Source organism: Catharus ustulatus, chromosome 3 (genome assembly GCF_009819885.2).
Source record: "Catharus ustulatus isolate bCatUst1 chromosome 3, bCatUst1.pri.v2, whole genome shotgun sequence".
Taxonomy (NCBI): domain Eukaryota; kingdom Metazoa; phylum Chordata; class Aves; order Passeriformes; family Turdidae; genus Catharus; species Catharus ustulatus.
The window spans coordinates 53949195-53977044 of record NC_046223.1 but is presented as its reverse complement, the minus strand read 5'-3'; the positions used below and the strand labels follow the sequence as shown (position 1 = coordinate 53977044).

Sequence of the window (27850 nt, the reverse complement as noted above, 5' to 3'; positions counted from 1 at the left end):
AACATTTAAAAATAGGAATTCAGGGTTTAAAAGTTTTAAGAAGTAGGTATATTTAAACATATTAAATAAAAAACATATGAAATACACCTAATTATCTTTATTTTAGTTCAACATTTAATGCTTACTAAAATCTTTTCTCCTTTCATCATCCTTGGCCAGACCATCCAGCTTTACGCTTCATTCAAAATTCAATAGAAATGTCTCACTGCAGGATTTGGATCACAGCCTAACATGAAAAACTATAATTGACAATAAAAAAACCTCATCAAGTGACCTGAGTGCTGGTCATGCACAGTTTCTGTCATAGAAACAAATTACCTACCTCACTATCCTCAGACAAAAAGTTCAACAGAAATGTGAAAGTTGCTTAAGGTGAACACCTAAAGCATGGGATTTTTTGTATGGAACACTACCTATGAGTGACTACAATATCCCACCAGAAAACAGGCGGCAACAGAACGAAGAAAGCTCTTCTTAGTTCTTTTTATTAATAAATCTAGCGTGTTAGTTTTGAATCATTATTCAAGGTGGTCCCTACCAGGCATAGAAACAAGAAGTTATCTGAAAGATTGTTCCAACAATACTGGCCTGTGTCCCTCTAACGTATATTTGAATGCAGGAAGTAATAAAACCTGTCAGATAATGAAACAGATCACAGTATTTTTCTGGAGGGAAGGAAAAAGGTAAGTACAAGGCCTCGTTTGGGCAATGTGTTACTTTACAGAGGTAGGGTCAGAAAAGGCAAGATGTGGTCTAAAAACATATAACTGTTGTTTGGTGAGTTTTGGCTCTAACACAGAATCCCAAAATGAAACCTACAAATATAAAATAAAGTAAGGCACAGCAAACATCACTTTATTTTCTAAGTCATCATATTGTACTCACAGAAGAATGGATCAGAACAAAAGCAGACTAAGCCTAGTGAGAAAAAAGCAAGGGCTATGTCCGACTCTCCCTGCCTCCTAAGAGGCATCATACTCCTTCTGAGTACGATATACTATATCCTGATAGGAATTAGGAAAAGGTCTATTAATGCTACTGTGTAGGTTGGAACCCTCTTTATAGACCTGCTTAAACACAGTTCAGCATATTTAACAAGTTGGTAAGTGTTCCTTGCCATACCATGAGATTTTTTAGGGGGCATATTTCACTCATGGAAGCAAGAGAAGAATGAGTCATGAGTGATTTCATAACAGCTCTGCAGAATTAGTCCAACACCATGGCTATAGGAGAACTAAGCTGGACAGGCTGTCAAAGCACAGAGGAACCAGGAGAAAGAGTCCAAAACCATGAGCAAGAAGCATAGAGTAAAAAGGACAGAGCCTGTATAACCAGGAAATAAAGGAAGTCTTGCATTTCACTCTGACCATGGTGTCTAATTGCTATGGATTAAAAAAATTGAAAAAAATCTTTTCACACTGCCTATGTGCATAGCCAAATAGGCATTTTTCTCTACAGTCATGTTCATCTAAATTCACCTCGCTATTTTCCTGTAATAGCATTAATTCTTCCACAAAAGCCAGTGACTAAGCCCAGAACTATGGTAGACTCCCATGACAAGAATGGCAAAATTTTTAGACAGGTCATCTGACTTTGGTCAGGAGTTCAGTCAATAAAAGTAGTGATTTCTCTCTTCAGGGTTTTTTTATTAAGAACTCTCAGCTGTTCGTTCAATTAAGCTACAGTCAATATAAAGAGCTCCTTAGAGAAAGTATTCCTTCTTATTCTAATTACTCCAGTTGACTCTAGTGCCAAAGTCTGCAAAACCGCTGCTAGACTAGAGTTCAAAAATTATTGTACCTACTTCCTTAAGAGACAGGCTATTCCAGATCTCCTAGTTCTTATGAAATCTATTAAATCTGTTTTGGTAGCTGTGTGGTTGGCACTAGCATCAATCATTGCAAGTTTTTTAGCAAAAGCTGCTGAGCAGTGCGTGCAAACCAACAGGGAACTCTTCAGCATGGTTCGGGATAGTATCAGTACAGCTTTCCCACAGTGTGCAGGGAAAAGTTGAGAAATGTTTTAATACCTGCAAGTGTTAAACCTAACACGAACCTTATACCTGGTCACCTGATCCAGGCATTAATTTGGTGCAGCAAAGATTAACCGAAAAACTAAAAAATTATAGATGTGATCAGCCTTCTGGGAATAAGTAGTATAGGAATAATTAGATGGAAAGTCTTTTTAAAAAAAAAAAAAAAAAAAAGAAAGAAAGAAAGAAAGAAATTCTGCTAAGCAATTTCTGGTAAGTGTCAAAACATTTGCATTTGATTGCTATTGCCTTTAAAATATTTAGAAAACCTTTTTTAATTACTGAAGAAAATTCAAAACAATTACTTAAATTTTTTTTTTCATTTTCAGTGCAATTTTTTTTCTCCACCATTAAAGCATTCAAGCTAGAATTTTTATCCTGTTGCTTTTCTTTAAAATTAGTATGCCTTTAAGTTTCAACAAAAACAATATATTTTTGGGATAAAAATAAATCTTATTTAATAACAGCAACTCAATTCCTCATCCAAATAGCTTTCCAGTAACTCTGATATTTTCTTTCTCTTTGCAGTCTTCTCAAGTGTTATTATGCAGCACATTCTGTGGTGAGACAGAGTGCTGGAGATCCATTTGTACCATGAAAAGCTTTTGGGTGTGTCAGACAGCTCTCCTGCGACTCTCATGACTGCTGGCTTTTCTCCATCAAGGCAGTTCGGATCACCTCCTGTAGTCAGACTCAAAACTATTCAGCCAGAACAGCCAAAACAGGCTCTGACAGTATGCAGGACGAACAGCAATTACAACATTTTGTAGCATGTGGTAATTGAGTCATTAAGATCAGGCTGCAACAACTACATGAAGGAAAAGTTCTTATAATAGCTCTGATGGTAACTGCTTGCATATTTTCTTCAGTCTGGATCAGTTATGAAAGGTGCAGAGCAGTGCTTAATGGTCAGCTGGAATGCGTTCCTTCTGACAGAACTACTCTGGTACCACTTGCATTTATGCAATGCAACATAAACAAAAAAGTGATGTCAGCCTGATCTAAATGAAACTGTGCTCACTTCTCCCACTACTGAAGATACTACACCACACTACAGACTAGTAATGGTGACAGTCTTAAAACTCTTTTCAGATTGTCTGGTATGTCTACTTTAGCCTGAACTCTAAACATAACTACAATGTAGCAGCAATTTTAAGCAGTTTTTAGTTACAGAAATGGCAGAGGGCTGTTTGTAAGTAATCAGACAACTCCTAGGTTCTTCACCAACTATGACTTGCAAACATTCACCAGAAGTGGGTTCATTTACAAATAGACAGAAAATTGTACCTTTTCTTTCAAGCTTCCTGACTCTTTGCAAGTGCTACCTCTGAGGCCACTGATGAAAGAAGTGCAAAATAAATACCACTGTGCTTACATGCAAACCTTTTCGATACGGTAAAAATTGTCTTACTTCACCTGTCTGTAGAGAAAGGGCTGTGAGGAAGGCACTTTAGTAAAGTAGAAGTGACAGTGGGCTGAGTGATACAGGCGTGATGCAGAGTTATCACGAGAGGTCCGAAAAGCCAGACTTGAAGCACCGACTGCTTTTATCACTACAAGGTGATAAAAATATGAGCGACACGTTCCCTTCCCTAATGGCAGCAAGGCCACCTTACACCATATGTATCAGGACTGCAGCAGGTCTGCTACCTACAGCAGATTTCTGCTCAAAGCAACTATCTGCTCTGCCTGAAGCTAGTCCTTCTCCCAGGACTGTATCCCCAACATTAATGACAGGTCCAGTTTCATTTCAAAAGCAAAAGTAGCAGCAAAACCAGGAAATCACTTTATTCTGGCTGTAATCTGTGACTCTTAGCACAGACTATTATTTCATGGAAAATGATGACAATAAAAAATCCCAGTTTCAGTGTACAAATATTTAACATTATTTTGTCTCACAGTTAAATCTCCTTTAAGCCAATTTTGTTTTCCCCTGCACATGAAAACCTTGCTACTTGATTTGCAAGCAACAAGCTGCCCTGTTCTGAGAAAGCAGTTACTTTACAGGAAGTAATAATATCACAAGTTGCTTGGCATTTGGATTACTAAAAAACCAGAACTAGCATAACAGTGTTATCTTCTGCTTAGAGCTGACAAATAGAAAGGTCTACAAACCTCTGCTGTCTGAACCAGCTGATCGCTGAACCGCCCACCAATAAGAAATAATCTATTTATGTGACCATAGCTAAGTTGATACGAGGATATGGGGAAGTACTCTGTCCTTTTAGGGAGAGGTAGGACCATTTTTCCTATGGCTACCAGATCTGCGCTGTGCAGAATAAGAGGTTTGTCCCCTCATTTACAAGAAAGAATTTATAGCATATATGGTGCATTGCAGACTATCTTGGTTCCTTCTGCATCACAGTTTCTTGCTGTCTCTTCTGCATTTCAGAAGAAAGAAGAAATTAATCCATTCCTTTTGCAGTTATGGCACTTTTCTCCACAGTCTGAGGGAAAAGCAGTCGTTTGACACATTCACCAAGGTGTGAGAGGGTGGTCTTGTTGCAACTGAAAAGGTTGTTCTGCTAATGTTCAGTTGTGAGGAATTACCACTCAAGTGAGCTGCTTGAAGCTTTCATTACATTTTAATAAAGGTCCTGAAATACCACTCAGTCGTTTTCATTGCTTGTCAACATGATCAAACACATGTTATTATTTTCAGGTCCATTTGTACCAGATGCAGTCTTAGTCTAGAGCACCGGAACAGGAGTGTAATTACAAGTCATACAACCTAAGGATTTGTACAGGAGCGTAATTACAAGTCATACAACCTAAGGATTTGTTAATAATGTTAACACCTGCACAGTGTGCTGGGACAGACAGTCAAGTAAAACTAGTTTACCACAATTTTTCCCTCTGACCAGACCAGTGCCTTGGCTACCACAGAGGATCTGTGGTACAAGAAATGCTAGAATTAGTGGACACCTGGATAAATAAAATCTATTTGGGTAGTCAACATGACTCTGTAAAGTGACATTTTGCTTATAAACCTCTTGGAGTTCTCTGCAGGCTTCAGTTGTGCTATGTGGGTTAATATGACCCAGCTGACATATTTCACTTGGATATCCAGTAGGTTTCTGGCAAAGGATTTCACCATAAGCTTTAAAGGCCACTAACAAGCCACTGTACACAAAGGGAAGTTTTGGCACGAAAAAGTAACTGTCAAAGAAGTAGGGCATTGGAGAAAATGTGAAGGTGTAAAATCACAAAAAAATTCACCAGTAGTCCCACAGGGGTCTTCTCTGATATTTACACTAATTAGTACATCCAGAAAGCATCTGGAAAAGCAGTAGAAGAGTACAAAGTTTGCTGATGATGGGAAGCTCCTCCAGATAGTAGATACCTTGAAGGCATACTGTAAAGAACAGAAAAATGAGTCCCTTATAGAGTGACTAGGCAATAAAACGACAAATAAAATTCAACATAGATAAGCATGACAGTGCCCTGAGTGCACTAAAAGCCCTTAATTGGCTTTCAGTTCTTGCTGAAAGAAAGAACTGGTGGTGTATGTGTAGGTGTATCTGTCTCTGGCCTTTGTCTCTGGCTGCTCCTAACAAGACTCTCTGGACACACCCTGGACCTGCTTCCTCATCTCACCCTGTCCATTAACTCAGCCCAGACATGGTGAGACTGTATCCAGTCAGTGAGGACCCTGTCTGTGCGGGGGTCAGCCTGGCTTCCAGACCCTCCTCCATCATGGGCAATGCAGCTCCCACTGCTCCCAGCCAGGTGACAGCCCAGGGCATGTGTGGCTGTTCCAGCCTGGATTTAATGAAGCTGTTGAGCAACAGGAAGAGGGTGCATGGGTGTGGGTCCTGGGGACCAGGCAAAAAAGACAGGTACTCTCAAGTTGGGAAAGAGACAATATAATGGAGAACAGGCAAAAATGTCTACAAAAGGTTTGTAGGTGACAGGGAAAAGAGACATAAGGAATACCTGCTCACTGTCATCACTTAGTGACCCTTTGTTATAGAAGCCAGCTTCAAACAAGGTGGTCCTTCATACAGCAGGAAATGGACACTTGGCACTCCCTGCCTGAGGACAACTGTGGCTGTGTGAGTTCAAAGGGAGTGGGCAAGTAATTGGCAGAAATCCATTGTGGATTAAACAGGTAAACCACGGCAGCCTCAGTTAGAGCTGCATTCCCAACATGGAAAGAGCTGAAGAGTGGGAGTTTTGAAAAGTATCAAGTACACAGGCCTTGCTTTAAATCTTCTATTCCAGATGCCAGATACGAGCAGTGGGCAGGTTTTACTCCATCTTAAAGAGGTAACAGACCCACTTCTGTTCCAAGGACAGATGGGTATTAAGACTTTGACCACAGTTATAGGAAAAAAATGATTTCATATAGTCTGTTATCTAAAAACTGGCACAGTTATTAATAATTTCATAATTTCTAGAATACTCATTTGTCTTACCACTAGCTACAAGACTGGAGAATAAGGAAAACAACCTCAGCTCTAAAGGAAATCCTTTTTCAAATCTGGTGTCTTAAGGATTACAATCCTTGTTCTCTTTGAGGATGTTGGCACCAAAGGCACTAAGGAAGCAGGGGGTGCTTGGCACTGCATGCCAGTCTTTCATCTAGCAGACTATCTTGACATCAAAGATAACCTACCCTTTACTAACCATATTTATTTATTTACTTTATATATTGCTGAAGAAGGAGGAATCTCTCCACAAAGCTCTGGGCACCCTGCCATTACCTCAGATACTCAGAAAAATTTTATGCATTTCAGAGAAACCCACTTCCTAGAAAATGACACCTTCCCTCAAACTTCAGTCCACACAGGACCTGCTCATCCAGACTCATTCAGAAACTGATACTGCAGAAGTAGAAGCCTTAACATCTTTTCCCTAGATAGATATTTTCTTGTCACTCTTTTGCTAAGAGTAACATTGAATTCTCTATTCCAAATGCCAAGTGTTTTGTTTTCTATTTCCAACAGAACAACACAAATCAGTCATCAATAAACTAAAACTACATTGTATCAAAAACAAACTCAAAAAAGCAAACAAGCAAGCAAAAACCCCTTCCAAAACCCAAACCAAATCATGCAACATTCTGGAGAAAATACCAGCGAAGATGAAAGAATTCTATTTTTCAAATGTATAACCAGAAATTCCCCTGACGTCATAAACAGAATACAAAAATGAAGTGAGAAAAAAAATCTTTCAAGTGATAAGAACATGCTGGAAATAAAATAACAGAATCTCTCTCCATTCCTTTTTTCCCCTTTTTACTACTAAATACTGTGTTCTGGTGATACATAGGTTGTATGGAACCAGTTGTTCTAACTGCTGGGTCGTTCAAAGGCTGCAATAAATAATTAAATGAAAAAGGAAGTCCTAGTCCTAAGCAAATTGCTTCACTGGGAAGTAGTTTGATTACTACAATCACTGTCAATTTCAGCTTCCTTAAAATGTCTCAGAAATATAGTGGAGAACATCTTGATTAAGTAGGAATGCATGAATCAAGAAAAATAAGCAAATTACATTTTGTTAAAAGGACTTTGTGCCCTGAATCTGGGATACATGAGAATTCTAACTACACACCTCTAAGAGTAATTATAGTTTTATCTACATATACACAGACATCTCAACAATATAAACCCCTCCCAGAAACAGTCAGACACCATTAGGGTTGCACAATCAAGGACGACTGAAGTTAGGAAATGCCAGAGTTAACCTTCCTTTGGCCCTTGTGCACAGATAATTGAAAAAAAATCTTCAATTACATAATCACATACTACTGTTTTTGCAGGATCTCATTCAGTGCACAGGAAGGACAAACCCCATGAAATAAGCAACTTTGCAGTATCCTGCTTTACTTCTGTTCTTCGATGTGTTACCCTCAGCCTTGAAGTGATTCCAGCTCTCTCCTGAGGCATTCTCACTGACTTCCTCATGAGCTCTTCTGTGGTGTTCATTAGTATAACATTTGAATCTTTCTCCAAGACTTATTTTAATAAAAAACTTACAATATGTCTGTGACAGAAGAAGTATTCTTAAACTCATTTTACAGAAGTATATCAGGGGAATATCAAGATCAGAAAAATCTGATGTGAGGTGTCTCAGACATGCAAGACCAAACTTATTTGTGATTTGCTGCATTATATAGAGATTGATACAGTCAAAGACAGTTCCTATCCACCTCAGCTGCAACCAAGGATGCAAATAATTCTATAGGTTACACAGACTGAGACACATTAAACGCAGGCATGAAATTCATTTGCTGAGCCACCTGTAACAGAAAATAGAGACAGAATTCAGTTTTCTAGCATGGCCTTCAGCCACCCTTACCATGAGATCTCTTTGCAATCCAGTTCCTCAGTCAGGGTACATATTTTACCTCTGGTCACACTTTAGGCAAACACCTTAAAATCATTCTTGTTTTCAGCTTCCTGGCATGTCTACTTTGTACAAAACTGAAGGCCAATGACAAAAAGCAGGTGGCTTTGTAATATACCCTGCAGGATCATCATGGATGTGAAAATGGAATAATCCATAGGCCACCTGAAGCTGAATTCTTCAAATCTGTTATTTCCTAATTACTAGGTTGCCAGCTTTCTAGCCTTAGCACTTTCTTTTATATATTTTCTTACTAAAGTTTTCTTCTATTATTTAAAATAAGTCAAATTTGAAAACTACCCTTATGTGACAATCAGAGGAAACCTTCCCTGCTGGTCTACCACACAGGTTTCTGACATTTCAATTAAACTAGCAACTGTTGATTCTACATTCTAATTCTCTATTTCTCTAGCTGAATCCCAAGCTTTTCCTCACCTCCACATAAGGCAGGAAATTACTGCAAAATAAATATACGTGAATGTCTTCCTCTTTGTAAGAATTGGCGTGATTAAAAGGCTGTGTTATTTTAAAGCAGTAGCAGACAAGTAAGAGCCACTTAATAGCATGTAGCATTTCAGAAATAAACATAGTGTGTCATAATTAGAAAAGATAGATTACAAGGATATAGCATTACCCAAATATAATTGGGAGCCTGGATATTCACTCAAATATCTCTTATTGCTGCTGATAAAGAGGTGTTCACAATGAAAGCCATTATTCATTCAAGTCTCACACAGATATATTTTTCCATGACCAAAGCAGCGTATACTCAAGAACATAATTTACTTAAAGCATGGACAAAGGCTCTGTACTCTGCAGCTGGATTTATAAATCTGTCAGCGCATACAGGAGATCCACCTGCACATTCCAAATAAACCCAATACCCTGTTTCCGTATGGACACTTGTCCTTAAACTGATACAAAATGTTAGTTCAACATTTGCTTCTGTTAAATATAAACATATAATGTTTTAGGATCATTTTTATCATTAATAATTTATAGTAATTTTTTTTAAAAAGTAACATCAAAGAACAAGCCAAGCAGCTTTATTTATGGCAGTACACAAGCACAGGGTAATGGTTGATGCTACCTCCAGACTATACATCTCCAGCAGTGACAATGCTAACTAGTACTCGTCTACTTATGAAAGCTCATGTTACATGGAGAAAAATAACAAATTACCACCATTATTATTATTTAATATTTGTCTTACGACTTTAGGTAGACAATCATCTTTGAGTTGCATTATAGTTTTAAAAATGTAACAGGAAAACTTTTAATCTTACCAAAAGCTTCATTTGTGTAATACATACCATAACCCCAAGCAAGGTCCATAAGGGAACATATTTCTCAGATCAGTGTTTAGACTGGGCATATTGGCCTTCGGTGTTTTTCATAATTGTTGACAAATTTTTAAGTACAGCCCAACAGTAGTAGGTAATAGTGCATACAGAATACCTTCCTGCTTGCCAAGAAACTGGTTCTTGAATGTGTATAGCACCTCAGCCATACAAAGTCTGCTTGCACAGCATTTGACTGTCTTATTTGTTACCACCAGTATTTGTAGACACACTCCTAAGTTGCAAACATCATGAGAATTAAATTATGACAAAGTATAAAGAACAAATTGAAAGTACCACAGAAGAGCTTCCTGGCAAGAAAAAGAAAAATTTCATCAACTGCTATTAATTAGTTTATGTTTGTGACTCACAATGGTCACATTTTGATGACCAGATTCTAGTTTAAGACCTTTTTTTTTTATTACAGTATGTAAAACTATTTTTCCATTCTGCTGTCCTTGTATCATTTCTTATACTGAATTCTGCAAAGGAAAACTAATTGAAATCTAATGTGAAATACCACTAATTGCTAAAAAACCTGATTTTGTTATTTTTTTTTTTTAAGTTTGGCTTGATCCCTACTAATGAAAGATATTTTTTCAGAATTCCACATATGTCAAGTGTATAAACACAGTAGCTGATTAAGATAAGAAGCACTGTAGACCTCACCCTAAAGATTAAAACTCTGGCCAGGTTGAGAAGCTTTCTTCTCACTAGAAACACATGCACTAAAGTAAAATAAGAGGAAAGCTCAAAAAATCATGCCACTATAATCAAAAGTAATTCACATCTTAAGGAAAAACAAAGCCTTCCTCTGTACATTAGGGTTAAAAACCAGAGTGGGTGTCTGGATTCTTATGATATTTTTAACTGACTCTGACAGTTACTGAACAATCTCCAAACAGATGTAGTAAACCTAGCTGAAGAAGAGAGTGATAAAGCAAAAATGCTGGATTCTCCTTGGTTCAGTTTTTGAGAGTGCTGAGAATGTTCATCTACCACTAAATCTCTGGGAATCTGAGGTGCTCTGGCTCCCACAAATGGCACCATGTCCCAGAAAAAGGAACAGTGCTGGAAGAAAATGTCTTTCAGTATCAGTGCTTCCAGAAGAGTTTGTGCATCTGAATTTTTTGCTGGAGTTCAAGTGAATTCTGAAGTAACAAAAAAGGATTCACATGACATGGGGATTACACGGACAAAAAACAGAATACTAAAACCTCTTCCATTTCACTGGGTGAGATCACAGTAATCTGCAGACAAAACCCACAAGTTACAACATATAATCATTGCCAAGTGTACACAGCAACTCTTATTTCGTTATTTAATCCTTTTTCCTTTCTGAACACTGAACAGTGATGCAGCACCATGCAAGTTAAATCTTTTAAAGCCATGGGGCAGAACTTCAGCTTCCTCTGACATAGGAGCACTACTTGGCCAAGACACAAACTTTCAAATAGTTTCTGTTTGGACATTTGGGGAGGGATTATCCGAAGAGCTCCACAGTGATGTAACTCTGCTCTTACTCAAGGACAGTAAAACCTGCACTAACTTTGGTGAAACCCAGTAAAATGAATGTTATCCAACCCATGGAGGAACTGCCAGAACATACACAGAACTTAAGAATTTCCTTATATTTTAGTCCAGAAGCTGTGCAATGCTATTTGAAGATTAAAGCAGATTCATCTCAATTTCACCATTCCTAAGCATAAAAAAAAACAAAGCACACACTTTCTATGAAATTATTTCATTATTTTCTCAAACATTTTGTTAGTAAGTTACTTTCCTTTACTTTCTTGAAAAGAATACTTATTTCAGAAAATTAATGCTTTTAAGAGAACATAACAAAATTTTAAAATTAATGTTGTAATTTTCTCCTGAAGATTCAGATTCAGGATATTTATTACACCAGAAAATTATTAGGATTATAAGGCAATATAAATGTTTTGAAAACAATAGCTTTAAAAACTTGACTCTTCTCAGCTACATTTCTGGCATCTGCTGCATTCCATTGCTATGATGTGCTATTCAGAAAAGATTTATGCAGCCAAGCATTATTTTCCTAAGATCTTGAGTTCAGCTATTGATTTGATGATTAAATTGCCAGTAATTCCATTTTGTTAAGCTCTAAAAAAAAGAACACCTTCAGATACTTTGGTTGAAGGTAATAGCAAAAGGAATCAGTAAGCACAGGGCTTGTGCAAAATAGAATACTTGTATCACATACAACAATATTGCCAATAAAGAGGGAAAGAAAGCCACACAAAACTAAAGACAACTATGCCAGATATTATTTGCAGGTAACTTCTAAGCTACTGGATTTTGGCCAGAGATTTAGAAATTTATCATTTGGTATTACCCACATGAAAAATATCTGTATATTTTATTAGAGAGAGGGAGTATATACATAGATAGATGTTTGCCTTTTTATTCCTTGGTAGTATCTTTTGATTGCCACGTGCCACCAGAAGGAGAAATTTATTATTCTACCAATGCTGCTTCTGCCTTTTTGAGTTCCAGAGACCTCTCCAGGAATGCAGAAGGGTTAAATGCAATTCACTTGTAAAGCAGTGAAACAATCCATTAACAGTAGAGCAATTTCCCATATGCAGAGAGAGACAGAGGGAAGGCCTGACCAGTGGCATTTCTGATATACAATGCCTTTGCCACTTCCAATGGCAGGAAGCAGAAGCATAGCCAATTCAAAATACGATTAAAATGCTAGACATCACGGAAATGGTATACTGCAAAAATCTGACTGGTCAAAGGGAAAATAAACTACACTTTATAAGCCAGTTATATAATAAACTGAGCAGAGCAGCTACTGCACATCTGATGGATAAGGTTTACCCATGTGAGGGAGGGGGTCTGTTATTGTTGCACTTCCTTTAAGTACCTTTATCAGTCAACCTTTTTTTTATTTTTAAAACCCCACAACTTCTAACCCATTGTACAAATGATGTCGTTTTTCAACCCCAGCATTTTGCCCTTTTATTTTAGTGTGTGTATTACATACACACATGAAAAATAATGGTTCTTTAAAACAAAGTTAAAACCCAAAGTAAGTTAACGTCGTTTGGGTGATTGTTTATTCAAAACATTGCACAGGTGGGCACCCAGAATGTCATTTGAGATTTCATTGTAAAAGACATACCACTGTTCCTTTCTGTACTTTTAACAACTCATCAGACAAGTGGCTTCAGGATTCTCTGTACGCTTTCAGTTTCTATAAAATGCAGTAAAATATGTGACTCTCATACTTTGAATATGGAAGATACTTAGACAGGATCAGAAGGAGAAAAAAAAATTCAAAATTTTAACCCATTTATAGACTTTCCCTGTAAATTCAAGACAATGAGAAAAAACAGTTGCCCTCACACTTAAAAAAAGTCACAGAGCACTGGGTCACTTGTACAAATGCCTCTGTGATAACTTCAACCATGAGGTCTTTCTCTCCACCTAAAAAGCAAGTTCTGATTAAAAAATTCTTTGAGTTTCATAGTATGAACTTGTCATTGCACAGTTCCTAATTAAAAGAGCTCTGAGAAGCCAGAGCATGCATCTGAACAAAACAAACTCTGTTTGAGACAGAGAGTTGCAGCTTTCTGTCTGACACCCATTAAGAAGCATATTCATGAGCGAAAAAAGCTAGAACTAGAAAAAAATCTGATTGCATTGTATCCTTTCAAAAATTACATTAGCTGTGTGACAATCTTTTAATGGATCAACCCTGTGTTCATGGATCTACCCTGCAAGCAGATAGTTAGCTCTGGGAAAAAAACAAACAGTTGTTTTACAGTGTACTGGAAGACAGCTGGACTGCTTTGGGGATATGCAGGAAAAAAATGGTTTCAAAAATAGGAACTAACTTTTTGTCACACTTCGATTAAATTATTTTCCAATATATACTTTTTCAGTCTACAAGAACTTTCAAACATAAATTTCTCTAAAAATATGCCATGCTGACACTTCCATACAATATTAACTGTCTTCCATCTTAATTAATATAGCAGTTGTTTTAGAGGATTGTGCAATCTGAGTTACCACTGTGGTGGCCTTTATTGTCAAATTTGACTATTTGCTACACTGGAATTTGGAGAAACCAGTAAATAACTGAAAAGATGTTCAGAAGTTACTGAAAAGGAAATTCACAGAATGGGAATTGGTAAACATCTTTGGGAGCTGAAATCTTGAGAACAATTAGAAAAATTGTTTCCAACTAACAAATTGAAAACAGTCAACATACTGTTCGAGCAGGTGTGGTCCTGACAATAGGGGAAAAAAATAAACCAAAAACCTCCCCAAAACCTACAATATGAAAGATCATAAAAGAAGTGCACAAGCTCATAGTGGTACCAAAAATACAGGACTGGAGCTGGGTTTGGAGTGGCTTGATCTTTTCAGAGATGGTGATTAAAACTGACTTGTGTGAAAGATATCTGGAGGCCAGACTACATAGGCAGACTTCTAACTCTGAATTATACACTTAATTTTCCTGTACTGCAGCGAGAGTTGGATCTTAGTCTGTCATTTACAGGAACTGAGCAGACCAACAAGCACTGAAACCAGACAAAACAAAAGGGGTTTCTGGAAACCCTCCCTTCCCTTTATATGCATGCTTGTATTACCATATCTAGGGCAGGAAAAGTAGTTTTGGTTCAACATATCACAGCAAGGGATGTACTTCTCTAATGTAACTTATCATTATTACTTTAATGTTTTTGTTAACTCTGTAGAAAATGTTCAGTCTATAGTTAAAGTACTTTATTTTCCTCCCACAGGAGAGATATTTTTGTCTTCCATGAGGAAAGAAAGAAATTCAGAAACAGTTCATGTGAATAATTTAATCAGTCTTAACAAGGAATTTTACTTTCCAGGTGAGTTTTCTTATATTGCAGTACCATACTAGATTGTACCTACAATTCCCTCACTTCTTTTTTTTTCCAGATTCTTAAAAATAAGCCTCATATATGCTTTTCTTCATTTTAGTACTGTATATCTATCTCAGACATCTCTGTGTTGTGTGAAAGTGTAAATTTTAACATTTCTTTATCAGAAAGTGGTAACTGAGGCCTTGATCTAGTAAGCATCACGTTACACCTTGTGCAAAATGCTTAAGCAATCCCACTAAGTAAACAATTACTGTGCTCTTGCAGAAATAATCATAGACATTAAAATAGGCTAAAATCTGCAAGATCAGCCCTTCTGATGAATTGAGAAATGCTGACTTTACAGCGGTAATTACTCACTTCTAAAAGGTCCATTGGGATATTAAATCAACCATTTCAATTACTCAGTATTAGTTGTGATACATATTGAAATGCACATCAGACAATTGTTAGACTTGTATGATAGGAACTTTCACCTGGAAAACTTACATTTCTAGTTAACACCTTCATGATGCAATGCTCCTCACATTAGCAATCCACAGGGAAAAAAAGTGGCATTTGCAAAGACTTCAGTTCTTTAATAAGACAGAAGTGCATTTTGTTCTAAAATTTTCATTCACTTTATCGAGAGAAACTGAAAAATACCACAAAAAAATTAATTTTTCACATAACCTCTACCAGGGCAGCCTTTGGTAAAGCACAGTGCAGATGGCCACAAAAAACCTTGGGCCTAATTTTGGATAAACTGCTAAGGAAGGTATTTTTATTATGTGTTGTCATAAATAGTATTGACAAATATTCAAGCTTCTGTTGGCTATGTTTTTAAACTTCTAACAGTGAACAGAGAAAATGAGGCAAAAATAATTAATAAACAGATACTAAAATACAGTAGGTCATAAAGATTGGACCTTCTGTGACAGGCTGTTCTTTGAAGGTATGTTCTTTAGAGGGAGGTACATTATTTAGCCTTTGTTCTAATAGAGACCCTGTACAGTGAGATCATAGTCAGCTTAGAAATGCCTGAGCACATTCCATGTCGGTTTGGCTGCAAGGCCGTATCAGAGGAGGGGGGGAAAATCACTGTGCTTGTAAGGCAGTATTGTCATGGTTAATGCAATGAGGTTGAAACATTTAAGTGAAAAAGAATTATCAACATCATCAAAAGATTATAGCTAAAAAAAGTAAACAGAGATAATGAAAGGCAGGTTCCTATGAAATTCATTTCAACAGTAATTTACTTTTATATTAACAAACTGTCAAGTAGGGGAAATACAAGAAAGCTGACTAGCAACTTTTTCTCTGCAAGATTTTTATGAACAGAAATTCTAAACACATGCCTCAAGCCAACAAAAATTTAGATATTAAACAGAACATAAAAGGGATAGTTTATGATATGTTTTGTTTAAGCTAAATTAAAATATAAAAAAGAAAACCAAGCCTGACAGAGAAAGAGGAAAGAATAAAAAAACCTTGGAGCTATTCATTAAATACATAGATTCCTTCTGACTAATCTCTCAATTACTCATGATTTATGTATGCCTCTGTAAGGAAAGAGACTGCCAGACTGAATACTTTTTCCAAACTTTCAAAATTTCCTGATTTTTTCCATAACTTTCAAAAATAAGAATTTCCATGCCTGAGTCAGGGACAGAACTATCAGTCACATTTACCCTGCTCAGCAATAAATGCACACCCGTTCCCAGCCCTGGGATTCCATGAGAGGAGCTCGACAAAGCACCAGCAGCAACTTCATAAAGCCACCTCCTGCTGTACGTGAGGACTGACTGGGTTCTTGGGTTCTTGTTCTGCACATGGTAGGAAAGAGGAAGATAAGGGAATGTGCTGACAACCACTTCATCATTTGCCCACTGATAGGATCTTTGGTCCCTGTCTGGAGTAGGCAGTTTAAGATCCGTGGTGAAAAACCCACACTTCCTGACTTGGCTGTGCCAGATAAAGCCCAATCCATTTGCACTATGTCACCAACTCTTGCTGCTAGCGCTGGTGGCATGAGCAATCCTTCCCACCGTACTGACTTCCCATCTCTTACTAGGCTTCTGAACCCACAGATTCACTCTGAAATGCTCCCATAAACAAGGGAGAACTTTAACCGCTCCTTTATCTACACAGACATAGTTAAGGAGCATAACAGACAAAGAGGATCTTATAATGTGGAACATCATCATCAGACATGTGGGTGAAGGACCTGCCTTTAGATTTTTATTTTACATTTTTTAAAATTTATTAAATACAGCATGAAATTTTGCTTTGAGTCACCACTAAAATTAAGAGTCCAGGGGCTGCCACAAAATTGAAATTTATACTTTGGTGAGCTTCTGAGAATTGATTAAACTGCTCTGAGAACATGGAAATGTGACTACAGACATCAGTGCACTTTACTGATGCATGACTAAAAGGACAAATGTTCATTCTGGCATTAGCTACAGTCACAGTAATTTTGTGATAACATCAGCATGGGGCATAATGCAGAAATAGTGTACTAAGAATTGTAGATGTCCTCATGGCTTTATTAAAATAAATATTCTGTATAAAACTAAATACGATTGCACACCAATCAAAACTTAAAATATTTATTGACTCTTACATAATCTATTAATGACATAAGAAGGTGAAAACTCTTATGAGGATGTTGCCATTTCCTCAAATGTTCAAGTGTTCAAAACTCTGAAAGTCCAGTGCTGAGAAGACACTCAAAAACCAGACTGTAAAATACTTACGCAAACTGCAATCTGCATTTAAGGTCACTGATAAAACTCCAGTTCTGCTCCTGAGTTACCATAGAGAGCGCAGACAACTCCAAAAGACAGTACAATATAGAAACAATAGACATGCTATTATGACAACAGAAGAGAAAAAAAGCAAGGTGGGGACCAAACTGAATGTTTTGGTGAGGTTACACACACCTGAAGCAACTGATTTTTCGTTTCCATACTGAACTGCTGCTTTTTTTTATCAGATAAATTGAAGCCATTGTGACAGGACAAACACCAAGACAAGTTTTTAGGCACAGCAAAAGCACTGCCATATTCCACAACATGCAATTTCCAAAGGGTCTCCTCATTTCCCAGATTTTTAACCAAAAGAGATTTTACAAGACAATGATTAACAAAGAACTATAGATATCAGGGGAATTTGGAAATTATGCAATGTATTTCTCAGTCCCAGGGAAAGAGGACTGTAGATCTAAACCATTTCTGGTAGATATTACCATATATTCCCAGGGACTGGGATTTCCCAGTCTTTCTTGACATCTATTTCACTGCTATCTGAACCTCCCCTCATTTATCCTGCTGTAATTTAAGCCCATTTTTTTTTGCCCTTTCAACTGCCTGAAAAGATCAGTCTATCCCTTCCCACTGCACCTACCTCCTCAAATATTCTCAGCTCTTATGCATTCCCTCTTCTGGCTATTATAGACCAAAAACTCTTAGTTCTTTCTGTCTGCCTTCATTAGCTACGTTTTCTAGAGCTCTCTTCAATCCATTTGTTCTCCTCTGGACTCTCTGAAACCAATGAAATGTACATACAGACAAAAAGTTAGAAATATTTGAATCTCCTATAAAAGCGGTTTTAACTAATTCTGTTTAAAAACACCCCCATTCTAGCATCTAAGCTCCTATGTAGCCCTCTCACTGGAAGATAGGCAAGCTATTTACAAGAGAGGTGACACATACACTTGTCACAGGGAAACTGAGGCATAGCTAAATGACACATAAGACCATCAGGAACATCTACCCCAGGCAGGAATGGAACTCTGGCAAGTCACTAACTGAGCCACACAGTAACTTCACCCTGACCCATAACATGACCTGAAGCCAGTGTGCCCAAACCCTTATGGTTGCTTAGATTTTAACTAAATTACGTGTTATATTTTTATCTTTTTTCTTCTGTTAATAATTTTTTTTTCTGTTTCAAGTGTCTCAATCCCTCAATTGATTAATTTGAGGTATCAGACCTATATTTTCGGATTGCACTCCACTTGTGCACCTGCTTATCAGTACCTTACCAATTTGTGGCTGAACATTCTTTCCACAGACCATCCTGTTCCTGTTCTGTTTTCAGCTGTGTAATTCCTCTCCCAAGCTTTGTTCCCAAAAGCAGGTCCAGTACTGTAGTTTTTCTCAAACGAAACTATAAAATTATTACTTTTGCATTTTTTCATGTCACAGTGTGACTGATATCTTTATCCTTATGAATAGCCCCTTAAATAATCCACAAAACCTGGACCTGATGATCTTAATCCCTTGCTTGTATGTAACCTCCTCTGGGCAAAGCTTAATAAGCACCAATAGCTTTCTAAGCTTACAGCTCACTAGAAAATCTGGATGAATGTCAGGCTTTTATGAGATTTCTACTGTAAATTCAGTCAAGCTTAAGCTGCCACAGAGATTATGAATACCATATGAATCCCCAGCCAAAGTGACCAATACCTTTTAAGAACATGAAATAAAAAATGCAGGAGCAGTAGTGTTTCTCGCTTTGTCTGTCTTGCTCTATTAGAAAAGGCAGATGAAAAGACTCCATTTTGCAGCATAACCTATGCTATTACATCAACATAAAAAGAAATATGAACCCTGAGGGTCTACAGGCAAGCACTGCTAAATGACAGGTTCTTGTAAAGGTAAATGTCTCATTTTCATTTCAGTCAAGTGTTAACAGCAGATGGCCTATCATCTCTTCCACCGCTGAACAGCAAATATCTGTCTACAGAACCTAGGCATTTCCAGCATACCTTATTTATCTACTTATCATTCAGGTAGACAGGGAAATATCTTTTCCATTTATTGACAGTTTTGAAGATTTCAAATCCATTCCTGTGGAGGCAAGAAAGGAAAAAAACCCCACAGGGATGCACTTGAGACTGGAACACTGGCTGCTTTCACCAAACCAATGGCACCGATCATTTTATTGCTGAGGAGGTTAGCCAGGGCCATATATGATTTTATAGAAGTGTATCTTTGAGTTTGGCACAGGGCTTTTGACCTTACTTATCCAGCACCAGCACAGTTAGCCATGTTGTGCTGCAATTAGCTGAACGCACAGGAGAGTTTGTGGTTTGTCCTCACAGCACACTGGCTGGGACCTTCTGGCTCACAGGGCTTAGGTTGCTATGTCACCCGCATTTTCAGTTATCAATTATCTGCTATGAAGAGGAATTAGCTAAGGATAATAATTTTGGCATCCTAATGTTCTAGTCACCAGGTAACAGCACACAGTAGATGTGAATTAGAGAAGGTTTTGCTGATTTACTTTGTGCTAAGAATGGCAGCTGCATGGGCCAAGATCAAGCATGGACCAGGACTCTGGGGACACAAAATCCTTCAGCCACTGGAGCCACAGGTGAGAGCAGATCCTAAATGTATTTCTGGCTACAGCTGAATGGAAATGGAAAACACCTATTAAAGTGACGTGAATATGGAAAGTGTTACTGCACAGCAACAACATTGTTTTGTCTCTAAAAAAAGTGTAGGTTTTAAAAATTTAAAAAAGCACCTTTTAAAAAAAGAAAAACATTACCAAAGAAGTTAGAAGCCCTTTCTACATATAAACATTTTTTGCAATCACTTTTCCAATGGCAAGCCTGTCAAAGTAAAACTACCCATCTGATATAGAATTAGCTGGGCACCACAAGCTGCTCCAAAATTTTCATATGCTCCAGAATAAATTCCAGACATCTTTTTTTTTTCCAGAAAAGCAGCTGGATCTCCTAAAATACTTTGCACTCTAGTGATTAGGACAAGAAATCTACTAAATGAAATCCATCATTCACATGTTTAAAGAAAACAGTCAGAATGTTACATTACGCTGTGCTGAAGCATCACCACAGATCAAGATGATGTCAAGTTTAAACTGATGGCTCTTTACAGTGCACCGTTTTCTTACATGTAACTTGCATACACTTTGCTGAGGAATGTTTCTATTATTTGAGTCATAAAAGTTTTAAAAATAATAAGCACACTCCAGGTATTTTACAACTTTGAACTACAGTGAAGAGTTATTAAATACATAATCTGCAGGCACAAACAGTACTGTGGAAAATGGAAGAATGACATGATTACCCACAGAATTTCAACAATATGAAGAAATTCAAAAGAGGCAGGCATTAACAAGGTAAATGCAAAGAAAGAACAGAATTAAATAATTCAAAGAAGAAATGCAAAGGAAAAAAATAGTGGCATTTAATAACAGCAAAACTTTTAAAACTGGCAAAAAGAAAATTTGGCTGTAGTAGAACACAGGACCCAAGCTATAAAATCATATAAAGTAGCAATCAGAATGTATCACCTTCATTAAAGTGCTATATTGTATTGCATACATATAAAATTCAGAATCCAGCCATACATAAGCATAATCCTCAGTCATTAAAACTTGGGGTCCTAGATAATTTATTTATGCAAGAAGATAAATTGCTGACTTACCTGCTTGCTGCATGCATATAATAAATGTGGTAAACAAGCAGAGATAGTGCTGCAGCTTCCATTTCCAGTGATAGCACCACATTTCACTTACATGAGACATCCTGTGGGGAAAAAGAAAAGCAACCAAGAATTCAGGGAGTTTTACAAGACAAGAAAATGAGAAAGACTGCTGTTAGTCAAACTAGCAACTTGTAGTAAATAAAGTAGTGACAATTACGGATGATCCTAGCATTGCTTAAATGGAGGCAAAAGTCTGCTAAAAAGGGTCAGAAATTATATTGTCTGGTACTTAGCAGACAGCAAAATGGAAGACTGGTTCAGCATTGGCCCTCTATGCAGATAGATGTGTGGATGATATTTTAGTAAAAGAAACAAGAAGCACAGTCTGAGAATCAAGTTGTAGGTTTTCTTTTTTTTAAAATATGAAATTTTACACATACAAACACATTTATTCCATTTAATTTTATGTAAGATATACATATTTGTTATTAACTAAATAAAGATGGTAGATTATAATCTATCTCTGCCCTTAACAAGGCTTTCCATATTTCAGTTCTAATGTTTTGACAACGATGATAATTTCTGCTGACAACTTTTATGAAAATCCTGAAACTTTCCTTGCCAAAATCTACGAGCTTATCTGTGCTGCCAGAGAAGTCAAGGACATCCTGATTATTTCATAAAATAAATGCAGTTATAGAAAAGGGTCTATCAGTTATAGCATGAAGTTAAAGTTTCCTTTCCCTTAAAGCCTAGAGGATATTTAACGGCTAAACCAAAATGTTTCCTCCACTGTGGGCAGAACAGGAAGCAAAACTCTTAAGAAATTTATTCAGACCTTTAACCATAAATCCAAAATGAATGGTGTTCCACTGCATTCCCATTTCATTTTATTCAACAATTCTTAATAGCAAGCAAAAGGAAGTAAAAAGGATCGAAATACAACACGCGTTATTTGACCAACTCCTTCCTCTTCTATTTGGTGATGATAACTGGCTTTTGTTCAGTAAGATATTATCTACCTGTGTTGAGGTAGATAAAGACAAAACTCTTCCTTCTGCTCCATAGATATTGCTGCAAACCTCCCAGCAAAAGCTGGGGGCAAATACAAAACCTTTTCCAGTGTAAGATTCTGTATATTTTCAAAGTGGAAACCAATGCAGTCAGATAAACCATTGTAAAGGAACAAGTAATATTTCAGCTTTAAAAATAGTAATTCATCAAAGCACTCCTGTGGGCTAGATGCCAATGGGCCCAGGTAAATGGCACTTCAGCAGGCTGCTGTGATCAGTTAGGCTTCCCTTGAGTGCAGTGTTACACAGCACAGGTATCTGATTACAAAAGAGGTTCAGTTCTTTGTAGGTAGTTGTATCAAATTAGGAATCTAAAGCAGTTATTTTTTTCTGAGATATTGTAAAGTCAAACTTAACAAGTGTTGAAGACAAGCTCAGAAAACATGGGGCTCCGAAATACAAGAATCTCTTTGATGAAACCAGACATACAAAACAACTGGATTATCGAACAATAGAATTATTGTCCTTCAACTTAGTGATCCAAAAATCCCTACTAAAATCTCAGACAACAGAAAGCTGAAGTCTTGAAACTGTTACTTTCCAATGTATATAATTCATAAATTCACAATACCTTTAATATTCATTTACAAAAATGAGTTTGAACAAAAGTCCTTTGAAGACATGAAAACAGTTATACACACATGCAAGCCAATATGAACTGTATATATACTCAGAGAGTGGGGAAATGGAAAGGTTGGGGCTAACAGCATGATGTACAAGAGATATAAAAGAGTTTTCCTGTTCCTACAGAAGAATTTGCAGGTACTAATGAGATACGTGGCATCCTGCTGCCTAATCTACTAATGCAAACCTGTAGAAGCAGTTGCATTTCTGATTTTTGTTGCTGGTTAGTTTTGAGGAAGCATGGTTAACAGTTCCCAGATTAGGAAACAAACAATTATTTATTAATTCAGAATAAATCTGTGTCGATTTTCATCAAACTGATAAATTGTCTGTATTGTCACTTTTGATATCTCTGTAAGGTCAGACAAACTTTTTGCTCATTTAATAACTGGAGAATCAAAGGCACCACATTCGAGATACTCTAGGGAAAAAAACATTACAAACTTCTGCTGCTTAGGTCTGGTGTGAATGTATCCAGTCACATTTCCCCTAGTGCCTTTTTGAAAGAACATGAAATTCTACATTAGTCTAGAAGAAGTATTTAATTTGGCCATTTTCTATTTGTCACTGCTTACTTGCACTGCAGTAATGCTTACAACCAGTATTCCACGGTACTCAAGGGTGATAGTTTGTTTCCTCATCCTCACCCATGTAAAAAGTGCTAATCAAGAAAGATTTCAAGAACATGGATAAGCAACAACAGAACAGAGTGTGAATAAGTGCAAACAATAAGGCAGAAAGGAGCAGCTATAAAGATTTTGCCCCTGAGTAAAAAGCCAGATAATTACATAATTACTATTAAAAAATACACAATTCTCTACTAAAATAAATAAGCAAATATATAAAAAATAGCAAACTGTCTTCTCCACTTACATTCTCCACTGCTGAAGGATATAACAATTCTCTTTATACCACCTCATCTCAGTTGACAAGAAAAAAGTTTATCAAACTCTGACAAGAATGAACACAGAAGCGCAACATGCTACCAAAACACTCCACTAATGTGGGCATCATGAGTCAGACCTGTTTCTTTTGGACAGGATTATTGAACTGTTTTACAAAGCATAACCACTAGTTGAGTGCTATAAATTAGTGAGGAAATAAGTTATATGTTCCTAGGATCTTGCAGAGACAAAAAGTCAAAATTCAGAAAGCTGACTTCTCACGGCCTTACACTGTGATCCTTAACACTCCTGTCCACACAAGAAGTTGTTAGGGATGGAAGGCAGATAACACATTGCCAACAAAAAGGCTTTGTCCACAACAAAATCCATCCCTGTTATTTTCATAATTTGATATTTCAGACAATTATGATAAGGAGTTGTGATATCTGATAAATACTTCCCAGGCTTTAAATAAGCACAACATAGTTGTAGATACTATTCATCTCTTAGTAACCACCATATTTATTTTAAGGTTCTTTTTCTTACTAGTGTTAATCTACATCTAGAAGTGAATAAAAACAGCATATAAATAATTCAACAGAAAAATCAGCAAACAGTTCTGGGCTTCTTTATAGCTTATCAAGGAATGATATGGTCCCCTGATAGCACAGATTTGATGGCCCAAGAGATCTCTTTGGTCTTGTGTTCTTACTTTAGATAGTATTTAAAAGATGTGTTCTTTCATTTAATATTCATTAACAGCACAGGGGATAGATATCAGAACAGCAATGTAGTAAAACACACGAGAAGTTTAGGTAGGCAGAGAGATGGACCTTGTAACAAAGGGATGGATCTGTAACAAAGACCCCAGAACAGATATGAATTCTTTCAGTCTTTGGTTACATAAAAATTGCCGAACAGTGTACATAGTGAGTTTTCTTCTCTATTTTGTATCAGTTTAAGTGAAAAAGCCCTGTTCTGTCCCCAGCTGGTAACACACTAGCAGCTCTGAAAAAATCACTCTAGGTTGTCACAGAACCAAAACATTTTACCCAACGTATTTGGAAATTATTAGGACACCTATGGTAGGAGTACATCTACTACAGATGGGTGCAGTCTAAGAACACCAGTCCCACTTAACTTTTTGGGTTTTTTTGAGGATTTTGGCCTTTTGTGGAATCAGATTTTTCTGAAGTACTAAGTTTTCCATGGACTTGCATTTCCTAGTGTAGACACTGTGTGATATGACCAGCTATGCACTCTAGTTACCAATTCAGTTAAGTCTAGTCCACAGCTACTTTCATTTCCTATAACATAGAGAGACAATGAGCTTATTCACAATTCATTCCAGAAGAGCAAAATAGACATGTAAATTATCTAAACCATAAATGGATAGTAACTTGACACAGTTCAAGATGAAATTACTGGGAGTTTTTCTACATCCAACTACTAAATCTTTTACTCTACATGCCAGCAGCCAGCTAGCAGACAAAACAGCATCACCTTTTAGGGAATATTCAGCTCTGCAGGACAACATACACAAAATGTGAATAATGCTAGAGCATTTCATTTATAGACTGTACCATCCCAAAAGATGCAATACAAATTCGAATACACCATCTTCTGAGTTCAAAACTTTGTCAAAAGTTCCCTTGAGTAGGATGTGAATTCTGCCTCAGGCACACTGACTTGACTTTGGTCTTTGACTTGTCTAAAGCTATTAAGGAAAAATGTTGCTGACACTTGAAAATTAAAAGAAGGATAACATCAATTTCACAATTTTTTTCTCACATAGATTGTAAACAAAAATATTTTAAGCTTAATCGCTCCCAAGTGGAACTGCAAGTGAAAGATGATTGCAACTTACGGTTTTGTTCCCTAAGATTAATAGAGAAGTTGATTTTAGCTTTGAAATCATTGCTTTAAACTGTAGTACATTAATGTATTGAAAGATTAATTACACAATACCCCTTAAAACTTTCATTTTGTTAAGCACTACTTGTTCCTAATTATTCTTAAAGCCAGCTTTGAAAACGCCCTCCTGCTCATCAAAAGAGATGAAAAAAAAAAAAAACAACCCAACAAAAAACGACACTGCCTTTTAATTTAAACAGTATCAGCCCTATCAGATCCATCAAAGTCCCTTGGCTTTCCTTTCAAAGGGAACTTTTCCCAGTTGCAGGCAACAAATCTGATGGCTGTTTCCAACCCGGTAGCAACACTAAATCTTTAGGAACTCCGGATTCCTGCCTTAACTTGATGGCGCGGTGTGAGAACCCCTTTTCACATGGTACTTGCCCTTTGCGCTTGTCCTTGATCCCCTCGGGTGTATCCCCAGGTCCTCGCTCCTGGCTGTGAACACCCCGCGGAACGCCTAACCCCAAATCTCAGCACCTCGCCTTACCTTCGGCGAGGGACGGTCAGTAAAGGAGCAATGTCCCGGGAAAGGGGAGTCGGCCGGGACTGGGGAGGCGGGCAGGAAAGGGAGCCCCGAGGGGACGAGCCCCGCGCTGCTCCCGCGCTCCGTGAGCTGCCCAGACTCGCGGCGGGGCTGCGGATGCTTTCTGGAGCCCCCTGCCCTCCCTCTGCCTTCCCCTACTTTTTCCCTACTTGTGCTGGCACCTCACCTGGAAGGCTGCCTGTGGTGCCAGGGCTCCTCGACGGCCTCGAGCCCATAGACCGGGGCCGGGCGGATGCGGGGGCACCGCCGCCCAGGGCAGGCGGCCAGCGGGGCCAAGTGTTTCGCTGCTTGTCCGCCAGCGCGGAGAATCCACCAGAGCGGTCCTAAGGACGGGGCTGGGGTGCCCTGGCAAGGCAGCGGCCGCCCGGGAGCCGGCAGGGCAGCCGCCGACGGACACGGAGCCCGGACGGGGCAGAGCCCTGCCCTGCTCCGAGCTCCCGGCCTGAAACTTCCCGGTTTCCCCATTCCTTCAGCCCTACCTACCTGCACGGCTCAGCCCTGACATTACTCACCACCTGGTGTGGGTGCTGGGGATGCCCTGCCGGTCCGCCCGGGGCTCCTCTCGGGGCTCCTCTCGGGGTTCTCCGCGCTCCCCCAGCGCCCCGGGCGGCAGCCGCAGCCCTGGCCCCAGAGCCGGGGAAGAGACTTACATGGTGACATTACGGGGCGGCTCTCCTCCGGCTCTCAGCAACCATCCTCCCGCGCTGCCGCTCGCTCTGCCTCTGGCCCGCTCCCCCGCCGGCTCCTCGCAAAGGTCATCGCTCCTTGCCCACCTCTCTTCCACGCCCGCGCCGAGCCGCTCCTCCTCCGCCGCGATGCTTCTCCCACCCCGTGCCGCGGCGGGACCTGCCTCTCTCTTTGCACAAGTCGGGGAAACTTCGGCGTGCAGGGAAGCCGCCCCCGCGGAGGGCCGGGGCCGCCCCGCCCGCTCTCCGCAGTCAGGTGGCGGCCCCGGCCCGGCCCGGCCCACCGCGCTCCGGGGGCAGGACGGGGCCCGGCGAGCCGCCGCCACCGGGGGCTCCGGAGCGCTCCCAGGAGCTGCCCCGGGACCGGCGCCGCTCCGGGAGAGGAGCCCGGGGAGCGGCCCCGCACGGCAGCTTCCAGGCTGACACGGCCGTGCAGCGACCCGGCTCGCTGGTTAGGGGCTGGGACGGGGGTGTGCAGTCCCCAAGCACCCCTCGGGAGATGAACCGCAGGCCCAAAGCCACCCGCAAAGGACGCGGGGCACGTCTGAGAAGATTCCATCCTGGGGACGCTGCCCTTGCCAGGCACAGCGCCCTGGGCTCGTAGCACCTCGCAGCATCCCCGTGTCAGCGGGGCCCTGGGGGCAAGCACACACACCCAGCACACCGCGCACTGCTCAGGGAAGCGCACATAAGACCCCCTGCTCCCCTCAAGAAAACAAACTGTCCCACAGAGCTGCTGGCACAGACTGCAAGGCACTTAAAGTGTGTCAGCTTCCTTTGAAGCACCAAACACACTAGGGACACAAGATGGCTGGGTGGAGGTGATGCAGCTCTGACCCACTTTAAAGCGTGCAAGGCGGTGTGCTGCTCCCACAGAATGCTGGTCCGCACCTCACTCCTGGGTAGCGTTCTTGGAGGATGGTAGTTTGCGCCATTTGCTAATGATACTGAGTTGCTTTGCTTAATTAAAATCTGTAGGACATGGGACTGCAACACAGGCAGTTAGAAAAGCATTAAAATGATAGAAAGGGGGAAAAAAAAGGTCCTCAGAGAAGTACCAAATTTTCACAGTA

At 39.1% G+C, this 27850-nt stretch overlaps 1 protein-coding gene across 5 annotated transcripts in view; it reads right to left on the bottom strand.

Annotated features, from left to right (window-relative positions):
• ADGRG6 (adhesion G protein-coupled receptor G6) overlaps nucleotides 1–26987 on the bottom strand; it is a 108249-nt gene extending 81262 nt beyond the window's left edge. For 2 of the 5 annotated variants that reach the window (XM_033056022.2, XM_033056023.2), the window contains exons 1-2: nucleotides 26742–26987; nucleotides 21050–21150 (exon numbers count right to left, since the gene is read on the bottom strand). In XM_033056022.2, coding sequence (XP_032911913.1) covers nucleotides 21050–21150; nucleotides 26742–26743 — 103 coding nt within the window. In that variant the 5' untranslated portion in view covers nucleotides 26744–26987. Of the gene's footprint in view, nucleotides 1–21049; nucleotides 21151–26034; nucleotides 26056–26603; nucleotides 26651–26741 lie in introns of those variants that run through there. The other 3 variants (XM_033056018.2, XM_033056019.1, XM_033056020.2) reach the window with 3 other exon arrangements.
• Nucleotides 26988–27850: the final 863 nt, after the last annotated feature.